We start from the raw sequence: 26,221 nt of genomic DNA on the forward strand, positions 1-26,221 counted from the left end.
TAATCTGTAGATATTAGATATGTTCCTTACCGTAGCCTTGAAAACCTTTGTCCACAGACGGCAAGCTTCCTCTGCCACTAAATTCTTCTCCTTGGTCAATCAGAGCTTCTTTCACAGCCTTGTATCCACTAATAATGACCACAGGATGGGGTCCAAAATACACTGTATACACAGAGCCATACTGCTCACCTGTCTATAGAGAGAGAGTTAAGAAATGCATAACTTATTGATGGACCAGCCTAGGTGCACTATAATCACATCTTCTGCATAATCAAAAAAATCACAATAAACGAAGTTGATTAAGTCTTGGATATATTTTTATCTGTATGTTTTCCACAATGTTCCATGAAAAGTTGTTCATTAAAAATAGTGATAATTATTTTTCATTCATTATTCAATTTAAAATAAATTATTTGAAATGCTACAACCAAAATCTAGTCTAATAATTAATCCTTTTCAATTGTCGCTGATGAAGTCTTTTTTTTCTCCTCAGATCTGGTCACCCTATCCTAACCATAACTTCCACACTGCACTAAACCTTACATTACTGACTGCTGATTCCATAGAAAATACACATAAGCACTAAAAATAATTGCACACACATATAAGCGTACAGTTTACAGACATGCTCTTGTATGCACACATTTGCATGAAAATATGCACAAATATAAAGCTTAAATTGACAACTTGTACAATTTTTCGACACAAAATTTTTCATAAACAATTTACTGCTTTTGTTTTTGAGATGAGAGCAGGATGTGATGTCACTAGTTTGGGGGCGGGGCTTAGGTCCGGTAGTCTGTGTCGCAGTTAGTTAGTACAATCAACCTGAATAGATGTATGTTTCCATGCTCTGTAATAAAATAGAGTTGTACCATCATTGCTGTGTCCTGCATGTGTCCTGCATCTCATGACATGGTGTCAGAAGTTCCAGCCTGCGCTTCTGTTCCTAATCGATGATGATGTCAAAGTTTACCCCACCTGAGCCTTTTGACTTCTCTCAGCCTGCAGCTTGGCCCACATGGCATCAGCGGTTTCAGCGCTTCAGGATTGCTTCCAAACTGAACAAGGAGAGTGGTGATGTACAAGTTAATTCTCTTTTATACTCTATGGGGAAAGATGTGGAGCCAGTGTTCAATGCTTTTACTTTCCAAGAAGGGGACGAAGTTAACTTTGATATAGTTATGGATAAACTCAGTGCCCACTTTGTGCCCAAAAGAAATGTGATTCATGAGAGAGCTTGTTTTCACAAACGTAATCAGCGTGTGGGAGAATCTGTGGAGTCATTTGTGCACAGCCTGTATGAACTAGCTGAATTCTGTGAGTTTGGTGTTGCTAAAGAAGAGCAAATCAAAGACAGAATAGTTATTGGAATTGCAGATGCTGAAGTCTCACTGAAGCTGCAGTTAGAGCCTGATTTAACATTAGATGGGGCTATTAGGATGGCCCGCCAGAGTGAACTGGTGAAAAAGCAAAGTGCTGATCTGAGGTCTGAGAGTATTGTGGATGAAGTGCAACAGTCCAGGAAAACTGCTAGTGAAAGGCACAGTGTGAGCAGTAGATCTGAAATAATGGATAGACCTAGAAGTGGATGGGCGCAGCAGAAAATAGCTGCTGATTTGTGTGAACTGCACGGGAAAAAGTTCCTTGTTGTGATCCCGTGCCCATGATCAGAGTGTTATATGCCCGGCCAGAGATAAAAGATGCAGAAAATGTAACAGGGTGGGCCATTTTGAAGCGGTGTGTAAAACTGAATACATTAAGGAGATGCAGATGGACAGTGACCAAGAGGGTCAGGAAGTGTCTTTTGTGGGGTCTGTTGTGGAACGGCCAAGCTCAGAGGAAGATTGGAAGGTTACTTTTACTGTAATGGGAGACAAAGTTGATTTTAAGATTGACACAGGAGCAGATATCACTGTAATGTCTTTTGCTCCATTTATGAAACTGCCTCGACAGCCCCAGCTGGCAAAGGTTAATACAAATGTCCATAGTCCCCGTGGCCGCATTGATTGTGCGGGGAAATTTCTTGCCAGCTGTGAGTACAAGCAAAGGAAGTTGTGGGTGCATGTGATTCGAGGTCAGTGTGTTAGCAATTTATTGAGCAGAAAAGCAGCCTGTGACTTGGGCCTCGTGGCCAGAGTGAATGAGATATCTGAAGATATGTTTGGCGAGTTGGGCCTACTGAATTGCAAACCAGTCCGTATAGCACTTAAAAGTGACGCAGTCCCATACAGTATTTCTACTCCCCGTAGAATTCCGTTCCCGCTCATGCCTCAAGTGGAGAAGGAGCTTATGCACATGAAGTCTATGGGGGTTATTGAAGAGGTTGTTGAAGCGACTGATTGGTGTGCCCCCATTGTTTCTGTTGCAAAGAAAAACGGAAAAGTGCGCATCTGTGTGGACCTGAAAAGGTTGAATGAGGCAGTGAAGAGAGAGAGATTTGTGCTGCCGACATTAGAAGATATAGCTCCAAAGTTGGCTGGGGCGAAGTTCTTTTCCACATTAGACGCTTCTAGCGGCTTTTGGCAGATCCCCCTGGATCCAAAGTGCCGCAAACTGACTACCTTTATCACACCGGTAGGTCGGTTCTGCTTCTGCAGACTCCCCTTTGGGATATCCTCTGCTCCTGAAATCTTTCAAAGGGAAATTAGTTCTCTCCTGAGTGACCACGTGGGCACGGCAGTCGTCATGGACGACATTCTAGTGTATGGGTCTACAGTGGATCAGGCTATCAAAGAGTCTGGGCTGAAACTGAATAAAGAAAAATGCCATTTTAGGAAAACTGAATTATGTTACTTTGGGCATATCATCAATGGGGATGGCATCAAGCCAGACCCCGAGAAAATTCGTGCTATTGAACAGATGAAAAGTCCTTCTGATGTACATGAGCTGAGACAGATATTGGGCCTTGTAAATTATGTGGGCAAGTTTCTTCCAGATTTATCAACAGTTTTACACCCAATCACGGAGTTGCTAAAGAAAGACGTTGCCTGGGTCTGGGGACCTTCACAAGAAAAATCTTTTATGCAGACCAAGTCCCTGCTGGGGTCTGCCCCAGTGCTGGGGTTCTACGACCCTTCAAAAAAGACTGTGGTTAGTGCTGATGCAAGCAGTTATGGGTTGGGGGCTGCTCTCCTGCAGTTAAATGAAAAAAAACTACAGCCCATCGCCTACTGTTCCCGCACACTGACAGCTGCGGAGTCAAAACACGCTCAAATTGAGAAAGAGTGCCTGGCTGCAGTTTTGGCCTGTGAGCGCTTTCAGCGTTATCTAGTGGGTTTGGAGACTGACCACAAACTGCTAGTCCCTCTAATCAACTCTTATGATATCGACAAAACACCCTTAAGAGACTTTTAATGAGACTGCTCAGGTTCAATGTTCAGGCAGTGCATGTGCCGGGGAAGCAACTGGTTGTGGCGGATACACTATCCAGGCTCCCGCTGGCTGCTGCTGAAGAATCCTCCACTGAGTCTGATGTGAAAGTGTATGTTGATTCAGTTCTGGCCTCTAAGTCCATTTCTTCAAGGAAACTGGAGGAAATAAAGAAAGAGACATATTTGGACACAGATCTGCAAGAGGTTATAAAGTACATAAGAGAAGGCTGGCCCGAGAGCCGGGCAGCCTGGATGTCTTTAAGTGTTTACCAGCCAGAGAGGTCGCAGCTCACGGAGTTGGAGGGGTTGGTGCTGTTCCAAGACCGCATCATAATTCCTATCAGCATGAGGAAGGAGATGTTAAACAGGATTCACGATGGCCACTTAGGCATTACAAAGTGCAGAGAAAGGGCAGCTACAGCTGTGTGGTGGCCTGGGATCAGCTCCGACATTGCAAATCACATGTCTAAATGTGCCTTTTGCCGGGAACGCCGGCCTACTCAGAGAAGGGAGCCCTTGATTTCTACAGAAAATAGCTGCTGATTTGTGTGAACTGCACGGGAAAAAGTTCCTTGTTGTGATCGACTACTATTCCAGGTATTTGGAAATTGCACCTCTGAATGATATCACAAGTCAAGCCGTTATCATTCGTCTGAAGAGCTTGTTCGCCCGGTGGGGCATTCCAATGGAGCAGGTGAGTGATAATGGTATGCAGTTCTCTTCTACAGAGTTCAGTGCTTTCAGCAGGGAATATGAGTTTGTACATTCCACGTCAAGTCCACATTATCCGCAGGCCAACAGAATGGCTGAAAGGGCAGTTCAAACAACAAAATTCATTCTAAAGCAATCTGTACCGTACCTAGCCCTCTTGTCATACAGGGTGACACCCATTCAAGCCACTGGGTTTAGCCCAGCACAGCTGATGCTAGGACGCCAGATTTGCACCACTTTACCCTCAGTGGGTGTCTTCAAGCCGCCTGGCCCTGTTCCTCGGGATGAAGTCCTTAGGAGGGATGAAGAGGCCAAAAAGGGTTATCATTTCTTCTACGACAGGAGACATTCTGTCAGGCCCTTACAGGAACTGAATGCGGGGCAAAGTGTCAGAATTAAACTGTATGATGAGAAGAAATGGAAGACGCCTGCTACGGTAATTGGACGCTCTCCAGAACCTTATACAGTCCTTACTGATGGAGGGACGGTTACACGCCGTAACCGAAGACATCTTCAGCCTGTACCTGAGAGTCTGGAACTGGATGCATCAGTACCACCGCCGGTGGGATCCCCTGTTCTAAGAGAGGTGCCTTCCCCTCAGCAAGATCACAGCGGGGATATATCTTTGCCTCCAGCGGACTCTTATTTACCATCCTCTGTATCAGAGGACAGTTCATGCAAAGTTACATCAAGCGAAAGAGTGGTGAAACTTCCGGCCCGATATAGGGAATGACTTTAGCTAGAACAGTGACCGGAAGTATGGGCAGAATAATCCCATGGTCACTGTGGACTAGGGTAGTCTACCCCGATGTCCAAGTCAGGATGTAATTTATGTGTTTATATTTTCTGAACCTATTTGTTTATATATTGTTCGAAAAAAAATGTTGTTGTATACTCTGTTCGTATACCTTGTTATTTGTTATATTCAAATGTATGCTTCTCCTTTGAAAAAGGGGAAGATGAGATGAGAGCAGGATGTGATGTCACTAGTTTGGGGGCGGGGCTTAGGTCCGGTAGTCTGTGTCGCAGTTAGTTAGTACAATCAACCTGAATAGATGTATGTTTCTATGCTCTGTAATAAAATAGAGTTGTACCATCATTGCTGTGTCCTGCATGTGTCCTGCATCTCACGACAGTTTTAATATCTACAATTTAACGCAGAAATCTTAAAGGAACAGTCTAGTCAAAATTAAGCTTTAATGATTCAGATAGGGCATGCAATTTTAAAAAACTTTCCAATTTACTTTTATCATCAAATTTGCTTTGTTCACTTGGTATTCTTTGTTGAAAGCTAAATCTAGGTAGGCTTATATGCTAATTTTTAGGGCCTTGAAGGCTGCCTCTTATCTTAGTGCACTTTGACATTTTTTCACAGCTAGACAGCACTAGTTCATGTGCGTCATATAAATAAAAATTGTGCTCCCTCTAGTGGAGTTATTTATGAGTCAGCACTGATTGGCTAAAATGCAAGTCTGTTAAAAGAACTGAGATAAGGGGGCAATCTGCAGAGGCTTAGATACAAGATAATCACAGAGGTAAAAAGTGTATTAATATAACAGTGTTGGTTATGCAAAACTAGGAAATGAGTGTCCCTATAGATAAGAAGCACAGTATATTGCTCTATTGTTCACTTTTTCTTTTTAAAAAATAGTATAATTTATTTGTATTTGTTTATAAACTTATTAGACACCAGACTTTATATTTTGTGCTGACTCTCATAGCAGTTATGGAGGAGGAGGCTTTAAAGGGCTCACTATGATGTGTAGCAATATTTCATAAATCGATAGTCAGTGGGTTTCATTATGAGAATCACTGGATTAATTTAACTAAATGAAACTGTATTTGCTAAATATAGAGCAATAGATGTATTAATGACATTGTTTCTTTTTTCTTTGGTTTATGCTAATTAATTTTCTTTTTGATGTATTTTCATTTAATTCCTCAAAAAAAGAAAAAAAAGATTGAAAAATCAATAAGAATCACTCTTCATTTAACCTGAACGCCATCTCTAGATTATTGTGAACAATTCAAGAATTGTCTTTACCCCACTTAATTCCTCATAGTGTTTCATGGGACCCTTTTATAAGAACTTTGTGTGGGAACCTTTAGCTAGAAACAATTTGTCCCCATATACTTCCATGGGGACCCTGGTTAAAAAATTATTTGTCCTCATAGACTCTCATGGGGGTCCATGAGAGATGAATTCATTTTTCATGGGACCACTTTAGTTTACAAAGATGTTTTCTCCTGTCAAAATTTAATTAAACCCCTCTATAGTAAATTATTCATCTCAGCAGAACCCCTTTCCCAAAATTCTCCCATAAGACCCTTCTACAAACAAAATATATATCCAGGAAGACTTTAATGGACCCCATAACAGAAATTATATGTTTCTATAAGAAATTATTTTCTCCTTATATGCAATCTCTCTATAAGACTTTTTTCCCCATAACCATTCATGGGACCACTCCACAAGAAATTATTTGTACTTAAAGTGAATGTCAAGTTTGATGAATGAGTGCCTGGTTTACAAAAACCCTATTTAAAACAGGGGCACACTTTCATTCATCAAACTTTACATTTCACTTGTTTTGTTAAAATTTTAATCTTGAAAGCCGCTCCAGCGATGCCCCCTCCTGCTGCTCGTCACTTCATACGTCAGCAATGACGAATACGGCATCCTCCAATCACGGCCTCCCCCCCCAGGGGAATCATTCCCTGAGGCAACGCTGTGATTGGAGGAAGCCGGATTCATCATTTTGGACATATAAAGAGGCTTGCGACCGGCGGGGGAAGCACTGGAGCGGCTTTCAAGATTAAAAGGTAAGTATTTTAATAAAACAAGTGAAATGTAAAGTTTGATGAATGAAAGTGCCCCTGTTTTTTTATAGGGTTTTTAAAAAACGGGCACTGATTCATCAAACTTGACATTCACTTTAAGACTTTCATTGAGGCCACATAAATTATCACTTTTTCCACATAAATTATCACTTGACATAACGTAAAAAAATTGTAGGGAAATGACTGACCTGTATTAAGAATTTTGTCAGCTGTCCGCTTTTTATCTGCAACAAATTCCCAATTAATGGCAGTGGGGTGGGACCTGGGGGAAGCTTTCTATACTTTGCATTCCATATTGAGTTGTTCAAAATATAAATGATAAACAAAATAAGGAGTAATGTGAGCACAAATGTGATATCCATGTTCCCTAACTTGAATCTTCTTTAAAATGACTGTTAAGAAACTTTGTTATAGCCAAGTTTCTCTGACAAGTACGTACTGCTTCCAAATAAAGTTAATCATATACTGAACTTGTTTAGTTTGCATGTTATAACTTTCAACCATAAGTTCATGCAAGTTCATAAAAAACTGCATAGTCAGGTTCTGACATCAAACAATAAAACGTATCAAATATCCTGAACTTCGTTTACCTGCATAGCCCTCTCCTTTCATACCTTTATATAATTTTTTTGTTTGTCTTTTTTAAGGGTATTCAAGTTGTCCCCAGTGTTCAATTTTTACAACAAATTTTAAGAGATTTTTTTTTTTTTTTAAAGTGATGGTAAACTTTAGATAATCAAATGCCACATACGTATCTTTGTCATTAAAAAATATATGTGTACTTTTTTAAAAAAAAATCTATCTATGAAAAGGGTTAAATCTGTGACTATACTAATGCTTCTATTACAATGTTATGCCGGGCAACTGGGATAAACTCTTTTTTTTATGACAATTCCAATGGACATCCAATCAGTGTGTGTGTCATATGACCCTCTTGAAGTCCATTGCAACATTCTTAAAGGGACAGTCTACACCAGAATTTTTATTGTTTTAAAAGATAGATAATCCCTTTGTTACCCATTCCCCAGTTTTGAATAACCAACACAGTTATAATAATTTACTTTTATCCTCTGTGATTATCTTGTATTTAAGCCTCTGCAAACTGCCCCTTTTTCAGTTCTTTTGACAGACTTGCAGTCTAGCCAATCAGTGCCTGCTCCCAGATAACTTCACGTGCACGAGCACAGTGTTATCTATATGAAATACGTGAACTAACACCCTCTAGTGGTGAAAAACTGTTAAAATGCAATCTGAAAAGAGGTGGGCTTCAAGGTCTAAGAAATTAGCATATGAACCTCCTAGGTTAAGCTTTCAACTAAGAATACCAAGAGAACAAAGCAAAATTGGTGATAAAAGTAAATTGGAAAATTGTTTAAAATTACATGCTCTATCTGAATCATGAAAGTTTATTTTGGCCTAGAATGTCCCTTTAATGTCTGAAATTTACTATCACTTTAAGTATATTATTTATATTAGATTTTTAAAATCAGTAATTAAACAACAGAAATGAAAAGAAACATAACAAGACACATCAAATATTACATTCTAGTCAACTGAAAAAGAAAAACATGCTTAGTGATCTATTCAGTCCATGATCACCTTTTATTTACCCATATGGGGGAAAGCACAAAACTACGACAAAAATGATTAGCAATGTGCAACTTACGGTGTGTAGGGTTGTATTGTCCTGAGACTTGGTGCACTCACTGTAATACCAACAGAAAATGGAACTCCACACAAAAATGCAGTGTAATAATAACAGTTTATTATGAAGGTATTACAATCCATATTAATCAGTGTTCAGCTTACAAGCAAGTCAATGATAAAAGATAAAAGTCTTAGATTAAAATCCTCCATGGCCTCTAGTTATCAAGCTCCGTATTTACCTGCATTCGCCGGCCCCAATACGCGCCCCAATACGCTCACCTAAGCTCGCCTAACATCGCCGCCGCAGACCTGAATACGTTCGCCAAAGTTATCAAGAAAGCTGTCAAAAAGCTGCGCACCAAGTATGGTGCGATGAGCAGTGGACTGTTGTTAACTAACAGTCATCGATCTCGCTGCTCATCGGCTTATTCGCAGCTTTCTTGCTAGCCTGTCACTAAGCACCCACACTATACTATACAGTTTTACCCCCTAAACCGCCGCTCCCGAAGCCCCCCCCGCAACTAAATAAAGATATTAACCCCTAAACCACCGCTCACGGACCCCGCCGCAACTATAATAAAGATATTAATCCCTAAACCACCTCTTCCGGACCCCGCCGCCACCTACATTATACCTATTAACCCCTAATCTTCCGCCCCCTACACCGCCGCCACCTGCATAAAGTTATTAACCCCTATCCTGCCGATCCCGGACCCCGTCACAAATAAATTAATTGTTTAACCCCTAAACCGCCGCACCCGGAGCCCACAGCCACCTACATTACATTAACCCCTATCCTGCTCCCCCCACACCGCCGCCACCTACAGTACATTGATTAACCCCTAATCTACCCCCCTACACCGCCGCCATTATATTAAATGAATTAAACCCTAAACCTAAGTCTAACCCTAACCCTAACACCCCCCTAACTTAAATATTATTTAAATTAATCTAAATAAATATTCCTATAATTAAATAAATTAATCCTATTTAAAACTAAATACTTACCTATAAAATAAACCCTAAGATAGCTACAATATAACTAATAGTTACATTGTAGCTAGCTTAGGATTTATATTTATTTTACAGGCAACTTTGTATTTATTTTAACTAGGTACAATAGCTACCTAGCTAAAAAATTCAAAATTACCTGTAAAATAAATCCTAACCTAAGTTACAATTACACCTAACACTACACTATTATTAAATAAATTAAATTAATTAACTACAATTACCTAACATTAAATACAATTAACTAAAAATAACTAAAGTACAAAAAAAAAATCTAAATTACAGAAAATAAAAAAAATTTACAAGAAGTTTAAACTAATTACACCAAATCTAAGCCCCCTAATAAAATAAAAAAGCCCCCAAAATAATAAAATTCCCTACCCTAAACTAAATTACAAATAGCCCTTAAAAGGGCCTTTTGCGGGGCTTTGCCCCAAAGTAATAAGCTCTTTTACCAGCCCTTAAAAGGGCCTTTTGCTGGGAATTGCCCCAAAGTAATCAGCTCTTTTACCTGAAAAAAAAAGAAATACAACCCCCCCCAACATTAAAACCCACCACCCACACACCCCTACTCTAAAACCCACCCAAACCCCCCTTAAAAAAAAACTAACACTACCCCCTTGAAGATCACCGTACCTTGAGCCTTCTTCACCCTGCCGGGCACAAGTCTTCATCCGATCCGGCCAGAAATCTTCCTCGAATCCGGGCAGAAGAGGTCCTCCAAGCGGCAGAAATCTTTATCCAAGCGGCATCTTCTATCTTCAATCAACTGGAGCGGAGCGGGTCCATCTTCAATCCAGCCGACGCGGAGCCATCCTCTTCTTCCGATGTCCTAACACTGAATGAAGGTTCCTTTAAATGACATCATCCAAGATGGCGTCCCATGAATTCCGATTGGCTGATAGGATTCTATCAGCCAATCGGAATTAAGGTAGGAAAAATCCGATTGGCTGATGCAATCAGCCAATCGGATTGAAGTTAAATCCAATTGGCTGATCCAATCAGCCAATCGGATTGAGCTCGCATTCTATTGGCTGATTGGAACAGCCAATAGAATGCGAGCTCAATCCGATTGGCTGATTGCATCAGCCAATCGGATTTTTCCTACCTTAATTCCGATTGGCTGATAGAATCCTATCAGCCAATCAGAATTCAAGGGACGCCATCTTGGATGACGTCATTTAAAGGAACCTTCATTCGGTGTTAGGACGTCGATGGAAGAGGATGGCTCCGCGTCGGCTGGATTCAAGATGGCTCCGCTCCGCTCCGGTTGATTGAAGATAGAAGATGTCGCTTGGATGAAGACTTCTGCCGCTTGGAGGACCTCTTCTGCCCGGATTCGATGAAGACTTCTGGACGGATCGGATGACCGCTTGTGCCCGGCTGGGTGAAGATGGCTCAAGGTAGGGTGATCTTCAAGGGGGTAGTGTTAGGTTTTTAAGGGGGGATTGGGTGGGTTTTAGAGTAGGGGTGTGTGGGTGGTGGGTTTTAATGTTGGGGGGGTTGTATTTCTTTTTTTTTCAGGTAAAAGAGCTAATTACTTTGGGGCAATGCCCCGCAAAAGGTTAAGGGCTGGTAAAAGAGCTGATTACTTTGGGGCAATGCCCAGCAAAAGGCCCTTTTAAGGGCTATTTGTAATTTAGTTTAGGGTAGGGAATTTTATTATTTTGGGGGGCTTTTTTTATTTTATTAGGGGGCATAGATTAGGTGTAATTAGTTTAAACTTCTTGTATTTTTTTTTATTTTCTGTAATTTAGTGTTTGTTTTTTTGTACTTTAGTTAATTTTAGTTAATTTTATTTAATGTTAGGTAATTGTAGTTAATTAATTTAATTTATTTAATGATAGTGTAGTGTTAGGTGTAATTGTAACTTAGGTTAGGATTTATTTTACAGGTAATTTTGTAGTTATTTTAACTAGGTAGCTATAAAATAGTTAATAACTATTTAATAATATTGTACCTAGTTAAAATAAATACAAACTTGCCTGTAAAATAAAAATAAACCCTAAAATAACTACAATGTAATTATTAATTATATTGTAGCTATTTTAGGGTATTTTTTACAGGTAAGTATTTAGTTTTAAATAGGAATAATTTATTTAATTATAGGAATATTTATGTAGATTAATTTAAATAATATTGAAGTTAGGGGGGTGTTAGGGTTAGGGTTAGACTTAGGTTTAGGGGTTAATAGATATAATGTAGGTGGCGGCGGTGTAGGGGGGGCAGATTAGGGGTTAATAAATGTAATGTAGGTGGCGATGGGCTCCTGGAGCGGCGGTTTAGGGGTTAAACAATTTATTATAGTTGCGGCGGGGTCCGGGAGCGGCGGTTTAGGGGTTAAACAATTTATTTATCTGTGGCAGGGTCCGGGATCGGCAGGATAGGGGTTAATAACTTTATGTAGGTGGCGGCGGTATAGGGGGCGGAAGATTAGGGGTTAATAGGTATAATGTAGGTGGCGGCGGGTCCGGGAGCAGCAGTTTAGTTGTTAATAAATTTATTAGAGTTGCGGCGGTGTAGGGTGGGGCAGATTAGGGATTAATAAATGTAATGTAGGTGGCGGCGGGGTCCGGGAGCGACGGTTTAGGGGTTAATAAGTTTAATGTAGGCGGCGGCGGTGTAGGGGGGGGCAGATTAGGGGTGTTTAGACTCTGGGTACATGTTAGGGTGTTAGGTGCAGACACTTCCCATAGGAATCAATGGGATATCGGCCAGCAGCGAACATGAGCTCTCGCTGCTGTCAGACTCCCATTGATTCCTATGGGATCCGCCGCCTCCAATGCGGCGGATTGAAAACCAGGTACGCTGGCCTGGAATACTGGCGAGCGTACCTGCTAGTTCTTTGATAACTAGCAAAAGTAGTCAGATTGTGCCGAACGTACGTCTGGGGTTTTGCGGTTTCTCTTGTTCAGAGAGGGATTGCCTGGTATTTAGGGGCTGGACTGCACTGTTAAGTCAGGATCAGACTGATATGCTACAGGAAAGTTCTTCTCTGTGAAAGGCACATATTGAGCAAAAAGAGGATGCTTCTACGGTGGTAACTAGCCATAGAACAAGCTATTATGCTATTGTTCGTTCCCAGGTTGAGCGCTTCTCTCTTTTTATTTATGCAAATTATGACACTTGGGAAAGTCTCCCTAAGTGTGATGTGGGAATCCAGACGTGGACCCATTGCTCAGTGTGCCTACAGGGATATGGCTGCACCTCACTGACGAGGCCCACAATAGGCCGGAAGGTACGTCTGGGGTTTTGCTGTTTCTCTTGTTCAGAGAGCTATTGCCTGGTATTTCGGGGCTGGACTGTACTGTGAAGTCAGGATCAGACTGATATGCTACAGGAAAGTTCTTCTCTGTGAAAGGCACATATTGAGCAAAAAGAGGCTGCTTCTACGGTGGTAACTAGCCATAGAACAAGCTATTATGCTATTGTTCGTTCCCAGGTTGAGCGCTTCTCTCTTTTTATTTATGCAAATTATGACACTTGGGGAAGTCTCCCTAAGTGTGATGCGGGAATCCAGACGTGGACCCGTTGCTCAGTGTGCCTAGAGGGATATGGCTGCACCTCACTGACGAGGCCCACAATAGGCCGAAACGTACGTCTGGGGTTTTGCTGTTTCTCTTGTTCAGAGAGGGATTGCCTGGTATTTCGGGGCTGGACTGTACTGTGAAGTCAGGATCAGACTGATATGCTACAGGAAAGTTCTTCTCTGTGAAAGGCACATATTGAGCAAAAAGAGGCTGCTTCTAGGGTGGTAACTAGCCATAGAACAAGCTATTATGCTATTGTTCGTTCCCAGGTTGAGCGCTTCTCTCTTTTTATTTATGCAAATTATGACACTTGGGGAAGTCTCCCTAAGTGTGATGCGGGAATCCAGACGTGGACCCGTTGCTCAGTGTGCCTAGAGGGATATGGCTGCACCTCACTGACGAGGCCCACAATAGGCCGAAACGTACGTCTGGGGTTTTGCTGTTTCTCTTGTTCAGAGAGGGATTGCCTGGTATTTCGGGGCTGGACTGTACTGTGAAGTCAGGATCAGACTGATATGCTACAGGAAAGTTCTTCTCTGTGAAAGGCACATATTGAGCAAAAAGAGGCTGCTTCTAGGGTGGTAACTACCCATAGAACAAGCTATTATGCTATTGTTCGTTCCCAGGTTGAGCGCTTCTCTCTTTTTATTTGTGCCAAACTTGCGTTCGGAACATCTGGAGCGACGTAAGCATCGACTGTGTCGGACTGAGTCTGGCGGATCGTATGGTTACGTCACTAGATTCTACTTTTGCCGGGCTGTAGGGCTTGATAACTACAGCGAATCAGCCTCGCCACAAATACGCTGCGGAATTCCAGCGTATTTGCGGTTGACGGCTTGATAACTAGGGGCCCATGTCTCAAAAGTAAATCAATAAAAATTGTTCCATAGGAAATTAGCACACCTAGGCTAGTATCCCCGCTTGCTTTTACCCAGGAAAACTCCATATACACTGTTACCAATACACAAGAGGATTTTGGGTAAGATATGCAAATTAGATATCCAACATCTCAGAATTTTTGTTTCATACTGGGTTAACACAAAGTGATTCCCTTAAAGGGAGAGTGCAGCAAATTTGTAAATATATAAAGGAGGGAGCCCTCCTTGTCACAACCCTTCCAACATCTGTCTGAACATGACACAAAAATGTGGTGCAGTCTCTATGGAGTGAGATACCGCATTGTGATAAGTTTGATATTGGTTTCCACCACTGTTGCGGGAATGAAGGATTTATGCATAGCAAGGAATAGCTTGCTCCAAGTCTTGTCCAGGATAGGTGTGTTTAGATGTCCTTTACCATTTAGCTTAACAAAGGAGGAAGTAGAGGGGTACCATGCAACACCATTAGCAGTTTATAGGAGATTTATAGAATTCCATAAGCAGGGGAAATATTTATGCATAGATTTTCAAAGGGCGTTAATGATCTATTAAGGTGCTTTTTATGTGTATGTGTTATAAAGAAGTTCCTTGCTTGAAAGTATACTAACTAATTTTTGAATGGGAATTAAACATAACTTGATTATTTAGTCTTTGCTTTTTATCTTTCCAAATAAACGTGTCTAATTGACCCTGCAGAATTCTAATATATCTGCAAGGGAGTGGTCCCGGGATTGTTTGAAAATAATAAAGGATTTTTGGCAAGGTATTAGTTTTAGTGGTGTGTAGTTTTTAGTGGTGTGAATGTGACCTATCCATGAAAGATGCAAATGAGAATTCCAGGAGCTCAATTCTAAAGCTATTTGTCTAAATAAATAGGTATACATAATTAGCATTAAAAAGTGACTGAGATTTAGTAATGTTAACTCCTATTAAATTTCATTCTGTGCACAACGGTATTCTGAGGCATGAGATATTTGAGTTTGGGTCTCAGGAAAGATATACCATTTTTTAATATTTCTTATTTTGATTTATTGATCAATAAATTTGACTATTTACTAAGGCCTAGATTTAGAGTTTGGCGTTAGCCGTGAAAACCAGCGTTAGAGGCTTCTAACGCGGGATTCTTACGGACTCTGGTATTTAGAGTTCATTTACCGACACTCAAAAATCACCCAACGCACAAATCTCTACCGACAGCTCAAACCCAGTAGTAAACATCTACCGACAAAATAAACATCCACGAATCACAAAACAAATATTACACAAACTACACTTACACTCATACAAACACAACACTATTTTTATTTTTCTGATTTTATAATTTTTCATCCAAATACAAAGGATCAAAGTTGCGAGATCTCGGGTGTTAGAAAAAAAACAACACAAATCCATTTTCCCATTGACTTACATTGACACACGGGAAAAGACCCTCATATAGCTACATCTAACTAATAAGATTATCACAAACATACACTCATCGATGCATACAAACAATATACACCACATTACATACACAAAAAAGTTATTTTTAATAAAATGAACACGATTTAGCTACTTTTTCACACAAGCTCATGACGTCACTCACTTTACGAGGAAAACCAGTCTTAGAAAAAAATATTGACCAAAATTTGGAGCCTCCATTGACTTCTATGGGGAAGACGTGCTAGTGCACGCGACAGACAGATTTCCCTAACGCACGCAAATAGCGTAGACAAAAAAACTCCAAATACCAGCGCTAGAAATAGGAAAAAAAAACATGCTTTTCTGCGTTAGACACAGCTATGATAAATAGATCAAGAAATGACTATTTCCCTCTGGTGGACTTATGGATTTTAATTATTGAATATTCACAACACCATTAAATTGTTTCAGACTTTTATATTACATCAACTACAAATCAACATCACTAGTAACAAATTTTTATACAAAAAATATTACATTTAAACGGACAAAAAAATTATTTAAACTTTTCAGGATTCACAAACAGTACACAATGGGAAACACCTCTCATTTACCTTTATTATTGCATTCCATTTATTCAACTCATATGCTTGCAGCAACTGCATATCTACATAGGCTTAACATATGATTAGTCATGGATGCACATACATTACTTTTAACATTCACTCATACATGTGCATTCAAATGATGTGGGAAAAACACATTACATTCTCTATAGGAATCACAAAACAGAACATATGGATTTTAATGTACTTTTAACATCATGATTCACTCACAATAAACCATTAGGAATTACGTACAAGAACAACATCATTACACCAGATTACAGATGTCACTTTATGGGAAGGAACAACAATGCCAGACCGCTATATAGAAGTCAGCATATGTGGGACACAATCACAATATATACGTAGATGTACATAACACGCATCACCCATCACGCAACCACAAAGCACACATTTATATTTTATTTAGCACACAATAACAATGTAGTACAATACAACAACACAATGAGGATTTCAGAACTACATAGGCAGGTTAATAATATGATGACGTCATTAGAAGATTCAACCATACACATCACAGATTCACGACTGTACCGCCCCTTTCTGAACTTTAACACTCAATACTACAATACAACATATACGTAAACAACAGTTTGGAACAGCATTATTAGGGAGATTTGAATGGGACAATTAATAAATGTTGTCAGCTCGCAAATCACTTATATATATAATACTACAGATGACAGCCGGAAGTTATTCAGTATTAGTGCCATTTTAATGGGACGCATACAATATTGACAGTTCGCAAATCACTTATATATACAATACTACAGATGACAGCCGGAAGTGCTTCAGTATTAGTGCCATTTTTATGGGACGTATACAATATTGACATCTCGGCAATCACTTATATATACAATACTACAGATGGCAGACGGGAAGTTCTAAATTATTATGCAGATGTTAAAGGGACGCATACAATATTGACATCTCGGCAATCACTTATATATACAATACTACAGATGGCAGACAGGAAGTTCTAAATTATTATGCAGATGTTAAAGGGACGCATACAATATTGACATCTCGGCAATCACTTATATATACAATACTACAGATGACAGACGGAAGTTATTCAGTATTAGTGCCATTTTTATGGGACGCATACAATATTGACAGTTCGGCAATCACTTATATATACAATACTACAGATGGCAGACGGGAAGTTCTAAATTATTATGCAGATGTTAAAGGGACGCATACAATATTGACAGCTCGGCAATCACTTATATATATAATACTACAGATGGCAGACGGGAATTTCTGAATAATTATTGCGATTTTAAAGGGACGCATACAATATTGACAGCTCGGCAATCACTTATATATATAATACTACAGATGGCAGACGGGAAGTTCTGAATAATTATTGCGATTTTAAAGGGACGCATACAATATTGACAGTTCGGCAATCACTTATATATATAATACTACAGATGGCAGACGGGAATTTCTGAATAATTATTGCGATTTTAAAGGGACACATACAATATTGACAGCTCGGCAATCACTTATATATACAATACTACAGATGGCAGATGTTACTTTATCGTTTTCAAACAATATTGCAGCAACATTGATCGATCACATTCGATGCACATTATACACAACTATGCACTTTCATTCATGTTAGCCTGGACGTGTGCTTGTTATTATAAGATCGCGTTTAGATAGATTCATTGGGGGAAAAAAACATTTCAGCAAACAACAAAAAAACGCCCACTGTGAAAGCATTCGCGCCGCTCACATACAAACAAGTGAATACAATTAGCAATCATTACAAACTCACTACCATTGGACTAATTGTACTATAAATCCCCCAAACAACATGGCCAAAGCATCACTTGTGATCCACATCAGATCAAGTGCTTACCTTGTTACGCTGTTTTCAAAGATGGATGATGACGATGACATGGTAGACGCTGCTGGTGCTGCTATTGGCGAACTAGCTGTTGATCGAATCAGGCAGCCTCGGCGGCTCAGACTGAGACAAAGGGGTCATCTGGTTCGAGGTCCTCGTGTCTACAGGGTGAGACACACCTTGGAAAACATGAGCGACTTTGAGGTTTATGATAAGTATTGGCTCAATCGCGAACAGCTCATTGGCCTTTACGATCTTCTTAAACCTCATTTGGAGCCACGTATAAGAATAAGGACTGCTGTTCCCGGCATGAGTAAGATGCTAAGTTGTCTTTACGTCCTGGCCTCTGGGAGTTTTCAATCCGGAGAAATGTACATGCATGGCCTGGCTCAAGGTACATTCTCTGTGGTGTTTGATAAATTTCTGGACGCCATGGTACGGATCAGTAAGCAATACATAGGATTCCCACAAAATGATGGTGATTGGAGGCGCCTGAAGCGGGAATTCTTTGATATTGCTCAATTGCCCAATGTCTTGGGAGCCATAGATTGTACCCACATTGCGCTGCGTGCTCCAATTGATGACTTGCCCTTCAGAAATCGCAAACATTTTCATAGCCTCAACGTGCAGTATGTTTGTGACGCACAGATGAGGATTATGCATGTGTGTGCGAATTTTGGAGGAGCTAGTCATGATGCCCGCATCCTCTTTCAGTCGTCCCTGTGGAGACAGTTTGAGGAAAGACAAATGCCCCCTGGTTATCTCGTTGGTGAGTATTTGTGCACAACATGGTTAATTAGTTAGACAATTGCCACTGTAGTTTTAAAATGTTAGCGTCATGTTCAGCTATAGGATACAATTTAACCATTTATTTTTATTTCCGCTAATGTCTAGTTTTAGTTCAATGCAGATATGTAGCATGTCTTACCTTAAATGCTCAGACAGAGAATGCAATGTAACCATTTAGTTTGCATTTTACACAAGGTTTGTTTTAGGAGAAATACACATATGTAGCATGTCTTAGCTGAAATGGGAAGATATTAGCTAATGCAATTTAACCATGTCATTGTCTCTTTCCGCTAATGTCTAGTTTTAGTTCAATGCAGATATGTAGCATGTCTTACCTTAAATGCTCAGATAGAGAATGCAATGTAACCATTTAGTTTGCATTTTACACAAGGTTTGTTTTAGGAGAAATACGCATATGTAGCATGTCTTAGCTGAAATGGGAAGATATTAGCTAATGCAATTTAACCATGTCATTGTCTCTTTCCGCTAATGTCTAGTTTTAGTTCAATGCAGATATGTAGCATGTCTTACCTTAAATGCTCAGATAGAGAATGCAATGTAACCATTTAGTTTGCATTTTACGCAAGGTTTGTTTTAGGAGAAATACGCATATGTAGCATGTCTTAGCTGAAATGGGAAGATATTAGCTAATGCAATTTAACCATGTCATTGTCTCTTTCCGCTAATGTCTAGTTTTAGTTCAATGCAGATATGTAGCATGTTTTACCTTAAATGCTCAGATAGAGAATGCAATGTAACCATTTAGTTTGCATTTTACACAAGGTTTGTTTTAGGAGAAATACGCATATTTAGCATGTTTTAGCTGAAATGGGAAGATATTAGCTAATGCAATTTAACCATGTCATTGTCTCTTTCCGCTAATGTCTAGTTTTAGTTCAATGCAGATATGTAGCATGTCTTACCTTAAATGCTCAGATAGAGAATGCAATGTAACCATTTAGTTTGCATTTTACACAAGGTTTGGTTTAGGAGAAATACGCATATGTAGCATGTCTTAGCTGAAATGGGAAGATATTAGCTAATGCAATTTAACCATGTCATTGTCTCTTTCCGCTAATGTCTAGTTTTAGTTCAATGCAGATATGTAGCATGTCTTACCTTAAATGCTCAGATAGAGAATGCAATGTAACCATTTAGTTTGCATTTTACACAAGGTTTGGTTTAGGAGAAATACGCATATGTAGCATGTCTTAGCTGAAATGGGAAGATAGAGAATAAGATTGAACTAGATTATTCTTTTAAAAAATAAACATTTGTTAGTGGATTATCGTGTACAAAAACTTTTATTGGAATCAAAATACTATTTTGAGGATTCAGTTTGAATTATGTTCTGTTCATAATTTATAGGTGATTCTGGGTACATGAGCCGGCCTTGGCTTATTACCCCCTTGCGTAGCCCGACTGATGTGTCTGAGGAGCGCTACAATAGGGCTCATAAGAGAACCAGGGCGGTGGTTGAACGGATGTTCGGGCTCCTGAAGATGAGGTTCAGGTGCCTGGACTGGTCGGGAGGAGCCCTCCAGTATAACCCAAAGAAGGTGGCTAAGATCGTTGTAGCCTGTAGTGTCCTGCATAATATTGCACAGCGGGCTGGGATGCTGCAGGGCGTCCAGGTGCACCGAAACCTCCTCAGAGATGAGGAGGATGATCCTGTTCTAGAGGGGCCATTCCGGGACGAGGGGCTCAATGTCAGAGCAGACATCATCAACCGCCACTTTAGACGGTAAATAACAGAAGTTAGACTGGAGTATTTTCAATAGATGTGAACTCTAGGGAAATGACAAGTAGAGAATTGTGCAAACATGTTAGGATTGTTCATCAAATGCTAAAAATGTGTTTGATTTATTAATATAGGTGATGCTCTGGTCATCGGGTCCTGTAGCGAGTCTTTGCCACCTGGTTTTTAAAGAGGACATCAGCTGGTAAGTATAAATGTATGGACTGTTGCTGGCATGAATTGTACACAAATACATCATATGGCATACATTTTAAAAACTAGTATTTAGTTTACACATTACTTAAAATGTACATACTCAGAAAGGGATCCTCTAGCATAACTATCCTCTAGCATGGCTATGGTTCAATGTCACACATTAGAGGTTCGTTCTGCTCAATATGACTCATCTTCACACTTGATAGAACAGAACACAAGATGCTACACACGCTTAGTAAGCTAGTGACAGAAATTGATTCAGAAATGAGGGGTGGGAGAGGGGTACAGAACTGATTCCCACACTTGTAGTAATATTTTTTTTTCAAAATTTTCTGCCATTAGGGAGTTGACAATCTAAAGACTGAAAGGGAAGAATTCGAAGCCTGACAGTGAAGATTGCCCAGACTGACAGTGGAAAAAGCCAAGATTGAAATTGAAGTATACCAATGGGATCATGTCTGGCATTATCTTTCCAATCTGCTGACCTTGAAAACCATACAAAGACATGTTCACATGGTAAGTGCCAACTATTTGATAGAATAAGGCTGTGGAGGCATCCTATTGGAGACACTTATATTATTTTTATTTTTTTAGATGGTATTTCACAGTCCTCTATTTTTGAACTGATGAATAAGGCACCTATTGAAGATCAACTGTTTACCCCTGAATTGACTTTCAAAGACCATGATTTTTATCCAGGTTGGTGTACCAATGCATGCTAGTGAAGACTGTTGAATATTAGTAGCTTACATACATTAGTCATATTTAGTTCATAATTAGATATTTAGGCATCACAATCAGACACTTAGATGATTTTCTAATTTTTAGATTGGATTTTAATCCTCTATTTTATGAACTGATGAATAAGGCACCTATTGAAGATCAACTGTTTACCCCTGAATTGACTTTCAAAGACCATGCATTATCCAGGTTGGTGTACCAATGCATGCTAGTGAAGACTGTTGAATATTAGTAGCTTACATACATTAGTCATATTTAGTTCATAATTAGATATTTAGGCATCACAATCAGACACTTAGATGATTTTCTAATTTTTAGATTGGATTTTAATCCTCTATTTTATGAACTGATGAGTAAGACACCTATTGAAGATCAACTGTTTACCCCTGAATTGACTTTCAAAGACCATGCATTATCCAGGTTGGTGTACCAATGCATGCTAGTGAAGACTGTTGAATATTAGTAGCTTACATACATTAGTCATATTTAGTTCATAATTAGATATTTAGGCATCACAATCAGACACTTAGATGATTTTCTAATTTTTAGATTGGATTTTAATCCTCTATTTTATGAACTGATGAATAAGACACCTATTGAAGATCAACTGTTTACCCCTGAATTGACTTTCAAAGACCATGCATTATCCAGGTTGGTGTACCAATGCATGCTAGTGAAGACTGTTGAATATTAGTAGCTTACATACATTAGTCATATTTAGTTCATAATTAAATATTTAGGCATCACAATCAGACATTTAGATGATTTTCTAATTTTTAGATTGGATTTTAATCCTCTATTTTATGAACTGATGAATAAGACACCTATTGAAGATCAACTGTTTACCCCTGAATTGACTTTCAAAGACCATGCATTATCCAGGTTGGTGTACCAATGCATGCTAGTGAAGACTGTTGAATATTAGTAGCTTACATACATTAGTCATATTTAGTTCATAATTAGATATTTAGGGATCACAATCAGAAAAAGGAATACATATTATAGTTGATATAGAGGTATTTGAATGGACATGAAATATTAAATTTATGTTCAGCATACATATATATTTATTATTGGAATGTGATATACATTATTATGTATAATTCGAAATTCTGATATTTAAATTTAATTTTTATTACACAATATAATGGTGTATGTTTATTTTATTTATTTTAAAATTTAAATCATAAATATCTTTATAAAATGTTGAACAAAGTTAGAGCATAGACACAAGATGATTGTAAATGTATTTTATGAATATTTTACAATGTGTGTATTAACTTTGTAAAAATTTCTTTTTTAATTTCAGATTGTCATCTGATGACTTCCAGGAATATTTTTTTGTTTCAAAAACTTTAAATTTTTTAAATGTTAATAATCCACATTTTATTATTAAATACACTCTTTTGAACAGATTATAATAAATATCCATATAATCTGTCAATAAAAAACAATTTGACTCCCATGACTGGTAGTTGTCTATTTGACAAGCACATGCATAAGGTCAAATAATGCATTAATTTTATAAAATCCACTGATTCAGAGAATATTAAATTAAACTATCTTTTTTAAATTAATTGGGGAGTGAGATCCATCAATGCTTTTCTTTTGAAATTCTTAGATGTTCAAATAATTTCTGATATGTAGTCAAAATTTGACATAAATTATTTTGTTTCACTTTTAAGAAGGGGAAGTGGTTCACTTACATTAAAGTGACAGTGTTGTTGAATGTAAAATTAATTTTATAAGATCTTGTATCTTCCTTAGGTATCTCAAAACATTATTCTATTAAATTTATAAATTTTTACATTTATAAATGGTAGGTCATTTAACTTCATATTTTTCATAAGCTAGTTATTGGATGCCATGTTAATAGATTTTATTTTCTTGTGGAGTCATTTAAAGGGACATTTTACTATAGTTATTAATATTATGTAGTTTTTAAAATCTTACCTCTTGGGTTAGACATCACATATGTATATATAATTTTCATTCCCCTTTAGTTTCTTTTGTCAATGTTAAATCAACATTCAAAATGTTTTGGTCCTTAAAGGGACATTCACAAAGTATATTGTGTCTTAATTTTTAAAAAATCATAAAAGAATTTAAACATATTTAGAAAGTACTATAGAATTACATTCTGTCTTTAAATATACTTCGAAAAATATACATCAATGCACATATCTTAGTCAATTACATAAGGCATCTATGTGCAACCAACAATCATCATCATCAAAATAGCCTATGTAGATATGTCTTTAATCCAAGAATATATATAATTACAATCTAATGATTGAATACCAAAACATATTAAGTTGTTAAAATATTATAATCTTATCCAAAATGCATACATAACATATAGCTTAATGTCCCTCTAAGCTGAAGACTGCGAAATACATCCATTACAATATATATTTCAGGCAGTGTGTAAAACAATCCAGAAGTTAATATAAATATGCTTTACTCATATGTTATACTAATTTAGCAAAAGGAAGGTGCCTAGGTTTATGATTTTTCAAGCATTATTGTGAAATGTCTCTTTAAAGGGACATGAACTCAAAATATACTTAAAGGGAGACAGTTAAAAAATTATTGATTTATACATTCTGAATGAGTATTCGATTTTAAGCAAATTTAAAAATTGTCTCATATTATCAATGTTCCTCGTGATGTTGCTATCATTATTTTAAAAATAAGGCATTAAATAGATAATTTATTTGCTTCAGTACTCTGGACAGAACTTGTTTTTTTTGGTTGGATTAATTGATCCAACAATCATCAAGGACAACCCAGGTTTTTTGCATAAATTGTCCGTAATCTAAAATATCATTATTGATTTGCAAAGAAAGATAACAAGATAATTCTTAACATTTGAGAATCGGATTAAATTATAAAGTTAATTAACATTTCATGCCCAATCTGAATCACGAACGCTAAATTTGTTTGGACAGTGTCCCTTTAAGAGATTTAAAGAGTGTATTTACTTCTCTTCTTATCTTGACATACTTTGCTTGAAAAGCATATCGAGATAGGCTCAGTAGATGAAGATTGGTGGATGCACAGAGATGCATTATGTGATTGGCTCAACCATGTGCATTTAAATTTCTTCTGTTGAGGATATCTAAATACAAAGATAAATTGAGTTACATTTTAAAGTCTAAACAATTTTCTATCTCTACAGATCATTTGATACAATTGTTTGTTTGTAATGTCTATTTAAAAATAAAGACGCCATTGCACAATAACATATATGAGCACTTCAGACAAATACAAGCTCGAGGTTTATTTACTAATAACAAACAAACCTGTAGTTTAACATTTATAAACAGATTGTCCAAGTTAATGACATTATAACCTGAATTTGAACATTCGGAAATGTTGCGTGGGAAACGGATCTTGAAACACCAGATTTGCATCTTTAAACATTAGAGTCTAATGTCACGCAATAGCACACAATCAATGTGCATTATGAATACATTTAATAGAGCAATGTCAATACTTCACAATAAGTCAACAAATTGATTTTATGAACAATAAAGACATACAATATTAAATGTGTATCTGTATTAAAGAAACAGACCGTTATTAAACCGAAAAATGTATACAACATTTAATAATGTGACAGTATTAGATTTTAAAGAGAATTTAAACATTAATATTTAACGGATCACGGATATTAAATCTGCGTCACACATATCTGCATGACAGGCCCATGAGTTACAAATAAGTCTACATGAAAAATGAAGTAACAGCACCACCAAGCGGTATGTGTAAGGAAGTTACTAAGATATGAAACATTAAGGAACGGCCAATCAGAGATCATCACACAAACACAACTTGAGTCAGGATGGTCTCACAGACATTCTAACAATATTTCAAACTTTTATCCAATCAGATGTACAGATAACTTGTCCCATGGTGCATCTCATGTTTACTTCACCATATAAAAGTCCATTACACGTTGCCATCTTTGTCAGTTCTCTAATGCCTGCAAGGCGTAGTGGATATATTATTTATATATATATTATAAGAAAACCCAGCAGGCATGACGTCTCCCAGGTTCACCAAGCCAGAGAGTGCTGCACTGGTCCACGCCGTCAAGGACTTTTATCCCCAGCTGTTTGGGAACAAGAGGAGGTCGACAGATGCGCCTGTTAAGAAGGCCCTCTGGGAGTCTATCACCAATGCGGTGAAATTGGTGTGTGGCATCCAGAGGAGCCAGGATCAAATCATGAGGAGATTCCGAGATATGAGGTTGCGATTGTCCAAAAAAGTCAACCTCATAAGGGAGTGGGTACAAGCCCGTAAAAGAGGGGGCCAAAGAAAGGCCCCGCGGAAACTCTACCTACTCCCTTATGAGGTGACTTTATGCGAGCTTCTCAATCTCCGGGTCCCCAAAAGATTTAGATCTTCGCCATCCTCGGCCTCCTCTTCTTCCCTCCCAGCTGCGGGATCTGAAGGTCCTGACGCGGGGGCCAGGGCAGCTGCTTCTCCGTCCGGTGGCCTGGGAGGAGCTGATAGAGAATCTGAACCAGGTAACTATCCAACTTCATATAATATCTTAATATTTGATTATTTATTTAAAAATGTGTATATAGTCAGATACTAAACCTATCCAGATCTCACAACATACACTACATATGATGTTTAGATATCTGATTTTAGATTAGTGACACATGAAATAGGAATGATGTTTCTTGCTCTCTACAGAATATGCGTCACAGAGCGAAAATTGAATTGCGCATACACGTTAACATGGGTTTGCTGTAAGTGGCATTGCTTTATACATGTTGGTCAAATGACGGATGCGTAATTCCGCTTGGAATCATTGCGCAATGATCGCGAAAATGGAATTGC

At 38.3% G+C, this 26,221-nt stretch overlaps 1 protein-coding gene across 1 annotated transcript in view; it reads right to left on the minus strand.

Annotated features, from left to right (window-relative positions):
- The window catches only part of LOC128666878 (cytochrome P450 2G1), a 55,620-nt gene extending 48,264 nt beyond the window's left edge, over positions 1-7,356 (minus strand). Inside the window, exons 1-2 of the mRNA XM_053721682.1 lie at positions 7,115-7,356; positions 31-193 (exon numbers count right to left, since the gene is read on the minus strand). Of these exons, the coding sequence (XP_053577657.1) occupies positions 31-193; positions 7,115-7,288 (337 nt within the window). The 5' untranslated portion in view covers positions 7,289-7,356. The remainder of the gene's footprint in view (positions 1-30; positions 194-7,114) is intronic.
- Positions 7,357-26,221: the final 18,865 nt, after the last annotated feature.

This window comes from Bombina bombina, chromosome 7 (genome assembly GCF_027579735.1).
Source record: "Bombina bombina isolate aBomBom1 chromosome 7, aBomBom1.pri, whole genome shotgun sequence".
NCBI lineage: Eukaryota > Metazoa > Chordata > Amphibia > Anura > Bombinatoridae > Bombina > Bombina bombina.